The 13,589-nt window shown below is 39.5% G+C and overlaps 1 protein-coding gene across 4 annotated transcripts in view; it reads left to right on the forward strand.

Moving 5' to 3' along the window:
* Positions 1 to 13,589, forward strand: part of TMEM185A (transmembrane protein 185A) — a 42,391-nt gene that overhangs the window by 19,179 nt on the left and 9,623 nt on the right. For all 4 annotated transcript variants that reach the window (XM_054726670.1, XM_054726695.1, XM_008158698.3 and 1 more), the window contains exons 2-4: positions 5,442 to 5,618; positions 7,740 to 7,947; positions 13,162 to 13,245. In XM_054726670.1, coding sequence (XP_054582645.1) covers positions 5,442 to 5,618; positions 7,740 to 7,947; positions 13,162 to 13,245 — 469 coding nt within the window. The remainder of the gene's footprint in view (positions 1 to 5,441; positions 5,619 to 7,739; positions 7,948 to 13,161; positions 13,246 to 13,589) is intronic.

Consider the following 13,589-nt stretch of genomic DNA (forward strand, 5'->3'; position numbering starts at 1 on the left):
AGCTTGCAATCCTGGCAAAAACCACATTTGATCATAATGTGACATCTTTTTTTATATGTATACTAGTGACCCGGTGCACAAAATTCGTGCTCATTAAAAGGGAATTAATTAGAGGAAATATTTTAATATTGCTATTTGCCCTTTCTCTATAATAGAAGTGTCAGAGATGCAAGAAAATTAGTAAAATGTATATGAAAACCTTCCTCCTGTCAGCGTCTGGGGCGAGCCATGGGAACCAGAGTCAAGTCCCTGCCCACCCACATGTGCCTCAAAATTGCGCAAGACCCAGACCTGGCCAGCCCCACCCCCATTGGGCTAGATCCAGACCTGGCCAGCTCCACCCCCATCAAGCCCCACCTGGTGGGGGGCGCAGCCTCAGGTCACCTGGCCCAGCACTGGGGTGGGGGGTGTGGCCTTAGGTCCCCTGTCAAGCCCTGCCAAGCAGGGGGTGCAGCCTCAGGTCCCCCGGGTCGGGGCGTGGTGCACGGCCTGAGGTCCCCCGTCCCGGACCAGGGCAGGGGGCATGCCTTGAAGTCTCTTTCAAGCCTCGCCAGGCAGGGGGCATGGCCTGAGGTCCCACGGGCCGGTGCTGGGATGGAGGGTGCAGCCTGAGGTCCCCCGTCAAGCCCTGCCGGGTAGTGGACGCAGCCTGAGGTCCCCCAGCCTGGCACCAGGGCTGGGGGTGCAGCCTGAGGTTCCTTATCAAGCCCTGCCAGGCAGGGTGCGTGGCCTGAGGTACCCCGTCAAGCCCTGCCAGGTGGAGTGCGTGGCTTGAGGTCCCCCGTCAAGCTCCGCTGGGCAGGGGATGCAGCCTGAGGTCCCCTGTCAAGCCCTGCCAGGCAGGGGGCACAGCCTGAGGTTACCCAGCCTGGTGCCAGGGCGGGGGGCGCGGCCAGAGGTCCCGGTTGATTGCTCATTAAGGCTCGTTTTGGGAACTTGTCCTCCACTGTGGGCACATCCATCTTGTGTTACGGAATCCCTGCCTCTGCTGTGGGTGCAGCTATCTTGACCATTACAGTGTGATGGTCAATTTGCATATTCCCTCTTTATTAGATAGGATTGCTGGATTCAATTTGCTAATTTTAAAGGTTTTTGCATCTATGTTCATGAAGGATACTGGTTTGTCGTTTTCTTTCTTGGTCAGGTTTTGGTATCAGGGTAATGCTGGCCTCATAAAATAAATTGTGAAATATTTCTTCCTTATCTATTTTTGCAAGAGTTAGTGAAAAAAATGGTGCTATTTCTTCCTTGGTGCTATGTGTTTGGTAGATTTTGTCAGAGCTTGACATTTTCTTTGTTAGAAGAATTTTAGTTATTTTAATAGCTATAGGGATATTAAAAATATCTATTTCTTCTTGTGTGAACTTTGATAATGTCCTTCTTTCAAGAAATTTACTAGTACAAAGTTGTTCATAATATCCCCTTCTAATCTCTATAATGTTTGTAGGATTTGTAGTGATGTCTCTGCTTTCATTCCTGATACTGGTAATTTGTGTATACTATTTTTTGTGTATACTATAGTCACTCTGGCTATAGGTTTACCAATTTTCTTGATCTTTGGAAAGAGCCAGCTTTTAGTTTCATCAATTTTTCTCTAATGTCTTTTTACTGTATTTTATTGATTTCTGTGTTTACATTTATCATTTCCTTCCTTCTGTTTACTTCTTTTAAATTTCCTTCTCTTCCTAGTTTTTTGAAATGAATCTTAGATTATTGACTTGATATCATTTTTAATGTAAGCATTCAATGCTACAAATTTTTTTAATGTTGCTTTAGCTGCATCTTACAAATTCTGGTATATTGTATTTTAACTTTCATTTAGTCCAGAATTTTTCAGATTTTTTTCCTTGTGTTTTTTTCTTTCACCTATGAATTATTAGAAGAGGGTTGTTTAATTTACAAGTTTTATGAAAATTTTCCATATCTATTTTATATTGATTTTTTAGTTTAATTTCATTGTGTTTAGATGTTTACTCTGTATTACTTCAATCTTTTTAATTTTGTAGAGGCTTGTTTTATAGCCCAGAATTCAGTCTGCCTTGGTGAATGTTCTGTGTATACTTGAAAGGAATTTGTATTCTGCTGGTATTGGAAGGAATGCCTTATCAATATAAATTAGATGAGGTTGGTTGATAGTGTTATTACCATCTTGTATAGCCTTAATAATTTTCTGTGTGTTTTATCAGTTATTGAGGGAGAAATATTAATTTCCAATAATAATTGTGGATTTTTCTATTCTCCTTAATATTTTACTAGTAAATATTAATATGTTCTACATGTATTTTGAAGTTTTGTTATTAGGTAGATAAATATTTACAGTTGTTAGGTCCTTTTTGAAAAATTTACCTCTTTATCATTATTAACTGCCCCTGTTTGTCTCTGGTACTTTTCCTTGTTAAAAAATATACCTTGTCTTATATTGTGGTAGGTAGAATGTCCCCCCAAGGATATCCAGGCCCTAAGCCTTGGAACCTATGAATATGTTTTGTTACATGGCAAAGGGGATTTTGCAGATGTATTTAGTTTTGCAATATTAGTTTATATTGCTTCCAGAACAAATTACCACAGATTTAGTGTCTTAAGACTGCTAAAACTACAGATACAGCATGGCTCAGTTGGATATTCTGCTTACAGCCCTTCTGACACCTTGATTTCAACCTTGTGAGGCTCTAAGCAGAAGATCCAACTGAGCCATGCTATATCTGTACTTCTGACTGCAGAACTGTGAGATAATAAGTTTTTGTGTGTATATATATATATATATATAAATAATGTATTAAATTAATTTAAAAACTCATTAGCTCTTGTTTATATCAGTTAGCCTATAGTAAAATTGGTTTTGTTTATATCTTTTCACTTAAAGTTACAGAACCTATTAATATTAACTGAGGACTTACTATATTCCTTTCTGGAGTCTCTGGGGATTGATCTGTTTCCAGACTCATTCAAATTGTTGTCAGAATTTAGTTCTTTGCGGTTGTAGGGCTAAGGAACCTATTTCCTTGCTACCTGTCAACCAGGATTCATTCTCAGCTTCTAGAGTCTGCCTGCATTCCTTGGCTCATGGACCTCTTTCTCTGACTTCAAAGCAAGCGAAGGCAGGTCAAGTCCTTCTCATGCTTGAAATCTTTGACTTCACCTTCTGCCTCATCTCTCTGACTTACCTATATGCAGCCTTTTGCTCTTAAGTGCACATATAATTGCATTGGACCCACTTGGATAATCTAGAATAATTTCCCTATTTTAAGGTGAGCTGATGACCTGATTAGTAACCATACTTCCACCTGCAAAGTTACTTCATGGTAGTACCACCTAGATTTGTGTTTGATTGAATAACCAGAGGACAGGAATCTTGGAGAACATCTTTAGAATTCTCTGCCTACCATAGTTACAGACTTTACAATAGGAATAGTACCATGGATTATTGAGATTGACCCAATCTAGTCACATGAGCTCTTAAAAACAAAGAACTTTCTCAAGAAGCAGGAGCAATATGGCAGAAGGAAATGTCAGAATAATTCCAAGCATGAGAAAGATTATTTAAAAAAATATTCTTATTGATTTCAGAGAGGAAGGGATAGGGACAGAGGGATAGGAAAACCAATAAAGAGAGAGAATCATTGTTTGGCTGCCTCCTTCATACCCCACACTGGGGATCAAGCCAGCAACCCAGGCACGTGCCCTGACCGGGAATTGAACCGTGACCTCCTGGTTCATAAGTTGACGCTCACCCACGGAGTAATGCTGGCCTGACAAACTTGAGAAAGATTTGATATGCTGCTGCTGGTTTTAAGATTTAAAGGCCTATGTGCAGGAATCAGAGGGGGAGAGACCTCTAGAATACAAGAGTGGCCCCCACCTGACAACCAGCAAAGAACTTGGGATCTCAGTACTACAACCACAAGAAACCAGATTGCCAACAACCTGAATGAAGGAGATCCTTCCCAGAGTCCCCTGATAAGAGCCCAGCCAACTGGCATCTTGGTTTCAGCCTTATGAGACACTGAGTAGAGAAAACAATGAAGCCTGTCTAGACTTCTGACTAAATTTGTATTATTTTAAGCTTCTAAGTTTGTGGTAATTTGTTACAGCAGTAATAGAAGACTAAAACAGATATTAATGTCATTCACTCTTTCTTTTGGTTAGTGTTTGCTTGGTATAACTTTTTCTGTGTTTTTGTTTTTACTTTTAGTCTATATGTGACTTTATAGATAAAGTGGCTTTCTTATTGATAGCATACAGTTGTCTTGCTTTTTAAATCCAATCTGACAATCTTTGACTTTTAATTTGTATTTACATCATTTACATTTCATATAATTGTTCATTGGGTTGGGTTTTAATTACTACTTTCTGCTACAGCCTGGAAACTGCCTCCAGACGATAAGCTGGGACAATAATAGAGTTTGTTTATCTTCTTTGTTTTCTTTCTTTCCTTCTACCATCAAGGTCCTTCACTGCCTGTTGTCTAGTATCTGAAAACAGGTGTTTTTTTCTTATATTTTGCCTAGTTTCTTATTTAAGGTGGGAAGGAAAACCCCATACCTCTTATTACATAAAAAATAGAAGTCATCAACAATGTAATTTCTAATTAATATTTGAAGGATATACTCCTCAGGAAGTTCCTTTTATGTGGGGAGAGAGAGAGAGAGAGAGAGAGAGAGAGAGAGAGAGAGAGAGAGAGAGAAATTTACTTAGTCATTAAAAGTATAATACATGTACTAAAATGTTACTTTATATAATCATGACAGACGGCAGCCTCTTAAAATTTATTTTTAAATTAAATCTTTATTGTTGAAAGTATTACATATGTCCCCTTTTTCCTTCATTGACCCTTTCTAGCCTGCCCATGCCCCCCACCCCAGGCCTTCACCACCCTATTGTCTGTGTCCATGGGTTATGCATTTATGACATGGCAGCATTTTAAAAAATTGAATCAAATAATTAGTCAGTGACAGAACTTGACCATTCCTAAACATGTCATTTTTTCCCAGTCTCCATGATTTGGTATGGCTAGTTCCTTCGGCTTGGAATGCTTCCTAATCTCACATTCTTTCCTGCCTGGCAGCTTTCCACATATCCTCAGGAACCAGTTCCAGGGTCATCACCTCTGCTTCCCAGTGCCCATATTTTCTCTTATGGGCTCCCATCCATACCCTGCTCCATAGCACCATTATGGCATATTTCATGCTGTATTACAATGGTATGTTTCTGTATGGACTCCTTACAGGAAGCCCTGGAAAGCAGGGAACTGATTTTAGTCTTCTTTATGTTTTTTCTTACCTCTTAACATAGTATGTCTTCTACATAGAACTTTTCAATAAATGATTGTTGAATTAGTGATTCTGTTCATGTGCTAAAAAATACTGCTGTTATTATTCCCCATTTCAGTACCACATATTTGTAAATGTGAATCATCTTTAATAATTTTACTTTTCTCCTAGTAAATTCCTCATCTATGCATGTTTGCTGCTGTTCTCTGTGCTATTGGCCCTTCGTCTGGATGGCATCATTCAGTGGAGTTACTGGGCTGTTTTTGCACCAATATGGCTGTGGAAGTTAATGGTCATTGTTGGAGCCTCCGTTGGAACTGGAGTCTGGGCACGAAATCCCCAGTATCGGTAATACTGCTTTATAAAACCCATCGGTCTCTATCCTGAGGGAGCAATATCTTGTTTTTCACTTTGAATAAAGTAAAGACTATTTCCTTTTCTACCTATCCAAGGTTTTATTAGAACTATTATATAGGCACACTGAGTTCTAGTCTTAAGTTTTTAAAAATTAAGGTATTCAACATGCATTTTTCTTGCAAAAGCAGTGTTATTTTGGGTGGTTCATTTCCTAGCTAGCCCACAAAAATCTATGTGATCTAAAGTTCATGCCAAATACAGAACTGTTATAGCCATACTAGACTAGGAGGTATGAAACCACCGTATTTGTAGGAGCAATTTTACAAACCAAAGTTCTAGCTCTGATCATCAGGGATATATCCTTCTCAATTCAGTCATGGAACTGGGGCTCTTCTTGTCCAATCTCTTAGTCCAGGGGTTTTAGGACTGTAATCAATGTGGAGGAGGTAGTTTGGCCAGGAAACAGTGAGTCCTGAAACAGGGAGAGATGAGGCCCAGATGCTGTGCAGGAGAGCAGAACCTTTGAGGGCTGGGCAGGTGTGTGACCTTTACCTTCAGCTCTTCTGTCCCTTTCTTCTTGGATGGCTCAGCTGATTCAAGTGCCTGGACTTGACTCACTCCAACATGTAGCTTGGAGCTTCTGTGACCTGTTAGAGTCTCTCTTTTCTACCTTGTAGATACTGGAACTTCAGAAAGGATAAAAAGGGGGAATTGAGAGGAGGGCTATTCTGAACCTCACCAGGATGGTGAGAAGTAAAGGAATGCCCTGTAGGGGAAAAACACATGCAGCTGCTCGTGTGAAAAAAGTGTAGACATTGTAACATCTCAACTTGTTTAATTCTTGGTTATTGACATTAAAATAAGATTTAGATTATGTAAAACATATTGCCACATACATGTCCAAAAACTTAAACATAGCCACACAAAGAGCCTTGGTAGATGGGAGACATTCAAGTGTAGCTGTTTTAATGTTATTGGGGTGGTTTTTTTCCAGATTATTTCTGTGGCTGCAATTTTTTTTCTAATGAGATACTTTCCAATATCTACATTTACTACTCCAAAAATAAAATGTTAAATCACTGAACATGTTGGGTTCCACTAATTGAGATTTAGAAGCTATTTGAACTTTTCTATCTTCGCTCAATTTAAGATTTTTAGAGGAAAGAAATGAATTGTATGTGTGTATTTTAATGTACTGAGTATACAGATGTGGTTGGTCTAGTGTCAACAATAGTCAAGGAAACATTGTTGGGTCTTATAGAAATAACTTTATTTTCTCTGTGTCCTAAACTCAGTTGTATTTATCATCATCAAGACACTTCATAAATGTTCATCTATATTTTGAATGAAACATTGTAGGCCTTCCAAATGTATTATGAAGCATTTTCCTGATTAGTCGCCTTATTATTTTTCTGTTGTTCATCTGGTAAGTTCATGCATGATATTTAGACAGCTAATTAAACTGATTTTGTTTAAGAACAGTTTTAACTCTTTTGCTCTTCTCTCTTTCATCTGCAGGTGTTAATTCATCCTATTGGAATAGAAAGGAAAATAAAAAGGCATTAATACTTTTTACTTGCATTTTAAAATAGCACCTAACCATAATTAATGTATTTTCTTGAAATATAACCCACACTTGTTCATAAAGCTAAAGTTGTTTTTATAGCATTGCATGAAATGTGATGTACATGGTTTTTAATTCATTAAGAAATGAGGATCATAAAATTTAAGGAATATTTGTCAGTTTTTAGCAATAGACACAATCAGCTTAAGTAATCTTGCAAGTAGTTTAAAGTTATGAACAAAAGTGTTTTGTACCCTGTCAGGGAAATAATAACTGTGCTGTTACTTCTGATAATATCCTTATATAGTTAAAACTTTAAGTCTGGTTTGATTGTAATGTTTATTTCTTACCATGCAGTACTATTTTTGAAAGATCGCCTATTAAATATTAAGTTTAAATTAGCTTTCTACCTGATATTTCCTTTGCTTTTTGTCAAATTTACAAATACAACTCACGTTATCAACATAAGTTGGTATTTTCCCTGGACTGCTTGCTTATTATGGAGACTGAACTGAGGGTGTTTTTCTTCTTCTTCTGTCCCTTTTTAGAGCAGAAGGAGAAACATGTGTGGAATTTAAAGCCATGCTAATTGCAGTGGGCATCCACTTACTCCTGTTGATGTTTGAAGTGCTGGTCTGTGATAGGATTGAGCGAGGCAGCCATTTCTGGCTTCTGGTCTTCATGCCGCTGTTCTTTGTTTCCCCGGTGTCTGTTGCAGCTTGTGTTTGGGGCTTTCGACATGACAGGTCACTGGAGGTAAGATTTCTTATATTTAAGAATGATTAATTATTGTAATGTAAATTTTACCCTTTGTTATGGAGAGATTAATCATTAACTCTAGATCACAGTATATAAGGAAACAAAAGACCAGGGAAATGATCACATTCTACTTTCTTGAGTTAAAACACTGATTTTTCACCCAGGTCATCAGCCTTCATCCAGCTTCACATCTTTGGCTATCCACCTGTTTCAGTCAGGCTTCTCGTGAGAAACAAAACCAACAGGATAGATGTAGATATAGTTGTAGCTATAGATATAAATATAAATATAAGATTTAGTTTAAGGACCTGGCTCATTCAGGGCAGGATCAGGATTGCATTTCATTTCATGTTAACTGAAGTGCATAGAAGCTGTGGGTCCGAAGTCCTATACAGATTGGTTCAGGGGAAAATTGGACACTATGGACACTGTTTTGAGCTTCGTGGGTAAAAACTGGAAGAAGGAGATAGCAGTTGGGTTGGAAGGAAGGTGGAGAGTGGCTTACTTAGGATGTGTGACCCTGGAGAAGAAGGTGCCTATGGAGAGGGAGAGTGATGGAATGTGGGTCTGTGACAAAAAGAAGTAACAGGACCCTAATCACCAGGAAGAGCTTGATCTTGAACATGGAGAGTGATTCCTCTGGTGCTGGGTAGACTGTGGAGGCAGAGTACCCCTGAAGGCCGTTTTTTACCCTCCACTTACTTCCCCAAGATGGACCAATCCAGCCAGTTCTCTGCACTGCCCCCTGTGGCTGCTTGCCATCAGTATTACAATTTCAGGAGGGAGTATGATTAAGAAAAAAATGTCTAAAATGACTCCTGAGGAAACAGTAATTTGAGCAAGGTTGAGAAGCTCTAAGTGAAATCCTCCTTTCTCCCCTACAACCTGTTACCTGGTCATCTCTGTATGGCGCCCCTCCCCACCCCTTGTTCCCCAGGAGTCATTGGAGACCTTTGTCTGTTCTCTCTCTTCCCTGCCTGTCCAGTCCATCCTCTCTCCTGGGGCAAGCCAGTCATGCTTGTGCTTCAGCACTTCTCCCCTTCTTGTTCCTCTAAGCATTTGCTCCTGAACTTATCCACAGTCTCTCTGGTAACTGGTCTCTCTCATCTGAATGAGAAAACAAAATGACAGCTGCAAAACCCTCTTAGTCCTCTGGCTATTGTGCCTTTTCCTTCAATTTTCAAAAACGCTCCCTGAAATAATTCTCTTCTAACCTTGCGCTCCCTATTCAGCTCCTACACACCCTAAAACTGGCACTGAACACCCTCTAGCCAAATCCTCACTTTATTTTTTTTCTGGCCACCATCCACTCTGCAGCTCCTGGTCCTTTGACCATTCGGCCACCTCCATCTTCTGCTCCATTGCTGTTTCTTAGGGTTCTAGTCTTGGGTATTTTCTGTCCTCACTGTGTCTGAATATCATGTGTACACTTCTTGTTTCCACTGCCACTTATGTGCTGTCAGATCCTAAATTCATATTTCTAAACTTAGATTTTCCCTCTAGTTCCAGACTCCATATTCAGCTTCACCCAAATATGTATTCTCTATATTGGTTAAAGGCACCCTTCCTACCCAGTAATCCTACCTTTCTATGTTATGCCTCTCTTGCTTTGCACATTTTTCTATTACCAGAGAAAACGAAGTAAAACCAAGCTTTAAAAATCACTTGCAAAAGATTACATTAAATAAAATCGCTGAGCTAAAATATTCCAGATATTGCCTATTTGGCTCAGTATTTCTCAGTGGCGGATGGGGTACGCAGTTGGCCTTCTGGAAAGGAAATGTTTTGTTGAACATGACTGTCCTATGCATTTCAGGACCTCTTCCCCTAGTCTTTGTGATATTCAATAGTACCCCTACACAGGCCTTGCCCCTTCAAGGGAGCAGCTGTCACCTAGGTTGAAAAGTACCAAGTTGGATAGAGGCTGAGAAGGAGGTTTAAGAAAACTAAAAATTTGTTACTTTGTTTCTTAAAAGTAAAAGCATATATGAGGGCTAGGAATGCATTGAGCATGAAACAATATTTTCCTAATGCAGAGTTATAGAAAGTCAGTTGTTCATACAGTCACACTCTTGGCATTCCTGCCTATAAGAAAAAACATGATTTGGAGAGTTGATCTCCCCCTTGGTTCTTGTGTCCCAGAAGAAGGAGTACCTACATTTGCTAAGAGTTGTTTGGGAATAGGTTCACACAGAGATGTAAAAAAAGAGTTAGGATTGGCCCTATGCATGTAGGGGAGGAGATGGTATTTTCCAAGCAGAGGGAATAACAAAACATATAAAGGCAGAGGCAGGAGAAAGTCTGTCATATTGAGCGAATTATGGTGGCTCCAATATGACCGGAGCACAGTGTTGTAAGCTGCAAAGTTTTTGGAGGTGAATAGTGGTAATATTTGCACAACAATATAAATGCAAAGATGGCAAGTTTTATGTTGTATGTATTTTACCACAAGAAAACATACATCCATGGAATATAAAGTGGAAAGGAAGACATTGTGGTAATTGGCGAAAGGGAGGCTTCATAGAGGGATTAGGCTGAGTAGGGGCCAGATCTTCAGTCCTCTAAGCATGTGCTGAGCTACCCCTGGTTCCATAGTGAACTCACAGGGCATTATGAGGTAGTGGTCATTTTTTTAGGGAAAACCAGTGATAGCTGATATCTGTGGGGACACCATAGGAACTACTAGCTCCAAATAGTTTACGGTTTTAGTCACATTACATTCCTTTTGATAACATCACAGAAGAAGCTTGGTTGTTGGCTGTTTCTGTGATGAGAAGGTATTAGTGTACAAAAATTTGTATGGGGAAGAGGTATAAAGGGTGGAAATTGTTGAGAAATCATTCAGTACCCAACCGGCACACCTATCCCATTAGCAATTAGTTGTGCTTATTTAAGAATGATTTTGATTTATGTGAGTTTTTTTTTAAGTATATAGTCACCTTTACTATAATTCATAAATATATTAGAAATGGACTTTAAAAATGGCATCTAGGTTCTCGTGGGCTTCTGCTTTCTATTCATTAAGCTATGCAATTAGAAAACCAATTTTGAGGATGAAAAAGGCTAAGTACCATTTTAGTCTCAATTTTTTTGCCTTACACATTCTGAAAAGTTATCTGGTCCTTCTAGGTCCAGGGACCATACTATCTTAATATACCTGCGCATGCTCAGTGCCTTCTGTAATTACTTATAAATTTCAATGGGCCGCCTGGCCAATGGAACATTCTATTAGTCTACCAGTTAATGTAGACCTGGGGCTATTGACTGAGAATTTGCATCTCTGTCCTGTTCCATTTTTATTCCAAAGGGCAGTTACTTATCTTCCAAAAATAGCTATCACTTTAGAGGACCCAAAAAGCATTGTCAACTGCCAAAAAGGTGAGGCAGCTCCTCTTCTTTCCCCAAATCAAGTTATTTGGAATCTTGACTGAAGGCAAAAACCAGATATGCAAAGCGAAGGTCTTCTCCTAAAAAGCTGTGTTGAAATGTTTTTTTTTTTAAATGGCTACTTAGTATATAGATACTAATTTTAGATCTAATTACTTAAATAAATGGAATTGTTAGGTACTTTTTTTGGTCCAGAAGGCTACAAAAGAATTTCTTGAGTCACTAAATGTCCTATGAACTGAGAACTTTTGAGAAGCTCTGGCCAAAATCCAATTGCCTATATGATTTTACTTTGGTAGGCACTGGTGAGTCACTGAAGAGCAGTGTGTACTACAGGCAGAAGGCAGACAATCTGGATGGGGACCAGCGGGCCTTCAGGACTGAAGGCTGGGCAGTTTGTTAGAGGGCTGTTGGAGTGCTTTGGAAGGTTAGGGATGAGGAGGGCCTAACTAACTAGGCAATAGCAGTTGGGATTGAGAGCAGACAGGGGATTCAAGAAAAGTCTGGATAGTAGAGAAGACAGGATGTGGTGACTGAAGAGAAGAATCTGGGAAAAGGAATATAGGGTGCTTTATAGCATCATGCTTTGGATAATTAGGCCACTGTGGTACCTTACAGCAAGATGGGAGGCTATCAAAAGGGGTGGGACAAGGTAAAGGGGTAAAGATATGGGGAACAATGAACTCAGTTTGGAACTGGCTTTATCTGAGGTGCCTCAAGGAGAGCTGGGCCCATGCCATAGCATGAGACTAGATTGAAAACAGAGATTACAGAACCAACCAGTTGTAGGTAATGCAAACCAGGGGTGTGGATGACATTTCTTCTCCCCAACCACTAGGGCAGAGCAAGTGAATGAAAACATGTGTTTGTGTCTATGTCTCTAGTGGAGAGAGAAGACCAAGTTTAAGGCTCTGGGAAGCATCACCATTTAAGGAAAGGAAAAGGTACTGAAAAGAACTGTCAGAGTACCAAGAGGTGGGCAAGACTGTGGACTGAGACCTTAGAAGTAGGAAGGGGTGGTCAGCAACATCAGATGCTACAGAGATGACCAATAAGATTTGAACTGAAGTGGTCTGATGCTGCAGAGGTTAGTGGCCACCTTGATGAAAGCAGTTTTAGGGTGGTCATCAGGGTGGAGGCCAGATCACAGTATGTAGAGCTTGGAATGGCAGGGGAGGCCATGGGGCTTAAGTATCCCTGATGTCTCATAAAATTTGATGCTCATGGAAAGAGAAAGCTAGAACCAGGAGGACATACTGGATAAAGGGAAGGGTGAATTCCTTTGGTCTTTGGGTTCTTTTGTGTGTAATGGAAATGAATTGAACTTGTTTCTGTGTTTCTGGGAAAGATCAGTGGAATGGGCAGAGTTAAAGATGCAGTAAAGTATTTATAATTAATGTCTTGATGTGACAGGTGCTCAAGGAGCCAGAAAGAAAGGGGTGGATGCAGAGCTGAGTCCTGGGTACAAGAAGGAAATACAAATGTGGTTAGGAATAGAGGTGTTTGTGGATAGGGGCAGGGAGGAAGCTTAGGGAGTCCCATAGATTGCATCTATACTCAGCAATCCTGGAAACAAGGTCATTGCCTGAGGGGAGCATAAAGGGCAGGGCGGCCACTGAGCAGAGGGATCAAGGCAGGAAGCCACGGGTAGGTTTCTCCTAGTCATAGCACTGCTATGCTCTTATGTGCTGAAAATCTGGCAGTCCCAGTGTAACTTAATAAAACTTTTACTATTTTGTAATTTGCATTACCTTTTAGTATGTTAGCCAAATAATTGCAGTATTTACTTTTACTTTGCTTAACTGAACTTCTCTTGACTTTTAGTTAGAAATCCTGTGTTCTGTCAACATTCTCCAGTTTATATTCATTGCCTTAAGACTGGACAAGATCATCCACTGGCCCTGGCTTGTATGTAACATTTTAAATCTTTAAATAAACATTTTTATTATGAAAATAATTTGTGTTCATTGTAGAAAACTTAGAAAGGACAGATAAGCAAAAGTAATAGAATAATAATAGCTCATAATCTACTGGGAGATAAGATGTTTAGAATATTTTTTCTTGTTTTGTGGTTTATTGTTTCATACTGATGGTTGAGAGCATACCACATGTATAAATTTGTATCTTACTTTTTTGTCCTAATCTATCATAAACATTTTCCCATGTCAATAAAAGGTCTTTAAAAACATAACTGTTAAAGTTTAATTGATGGAAAATATTCTTCAAATGCATTTATCAAACCATCCCCTTAT

This window comes from Eptesicus fuscus, chromosome 1 (assembly GCF_027574615.1).
Source record: "Eptesicus fuscus isolate TK198812 chromosome 1, DD_ASM_mEF_20220401, whole genome shotgun sequence".
Taxonomy (NCBI): Eukaryota; Metazoa; Chordata; class Mammalia; order Chiroptera; family Vespertilionidae; genus Eptesicus; species Eptesicus fuscus.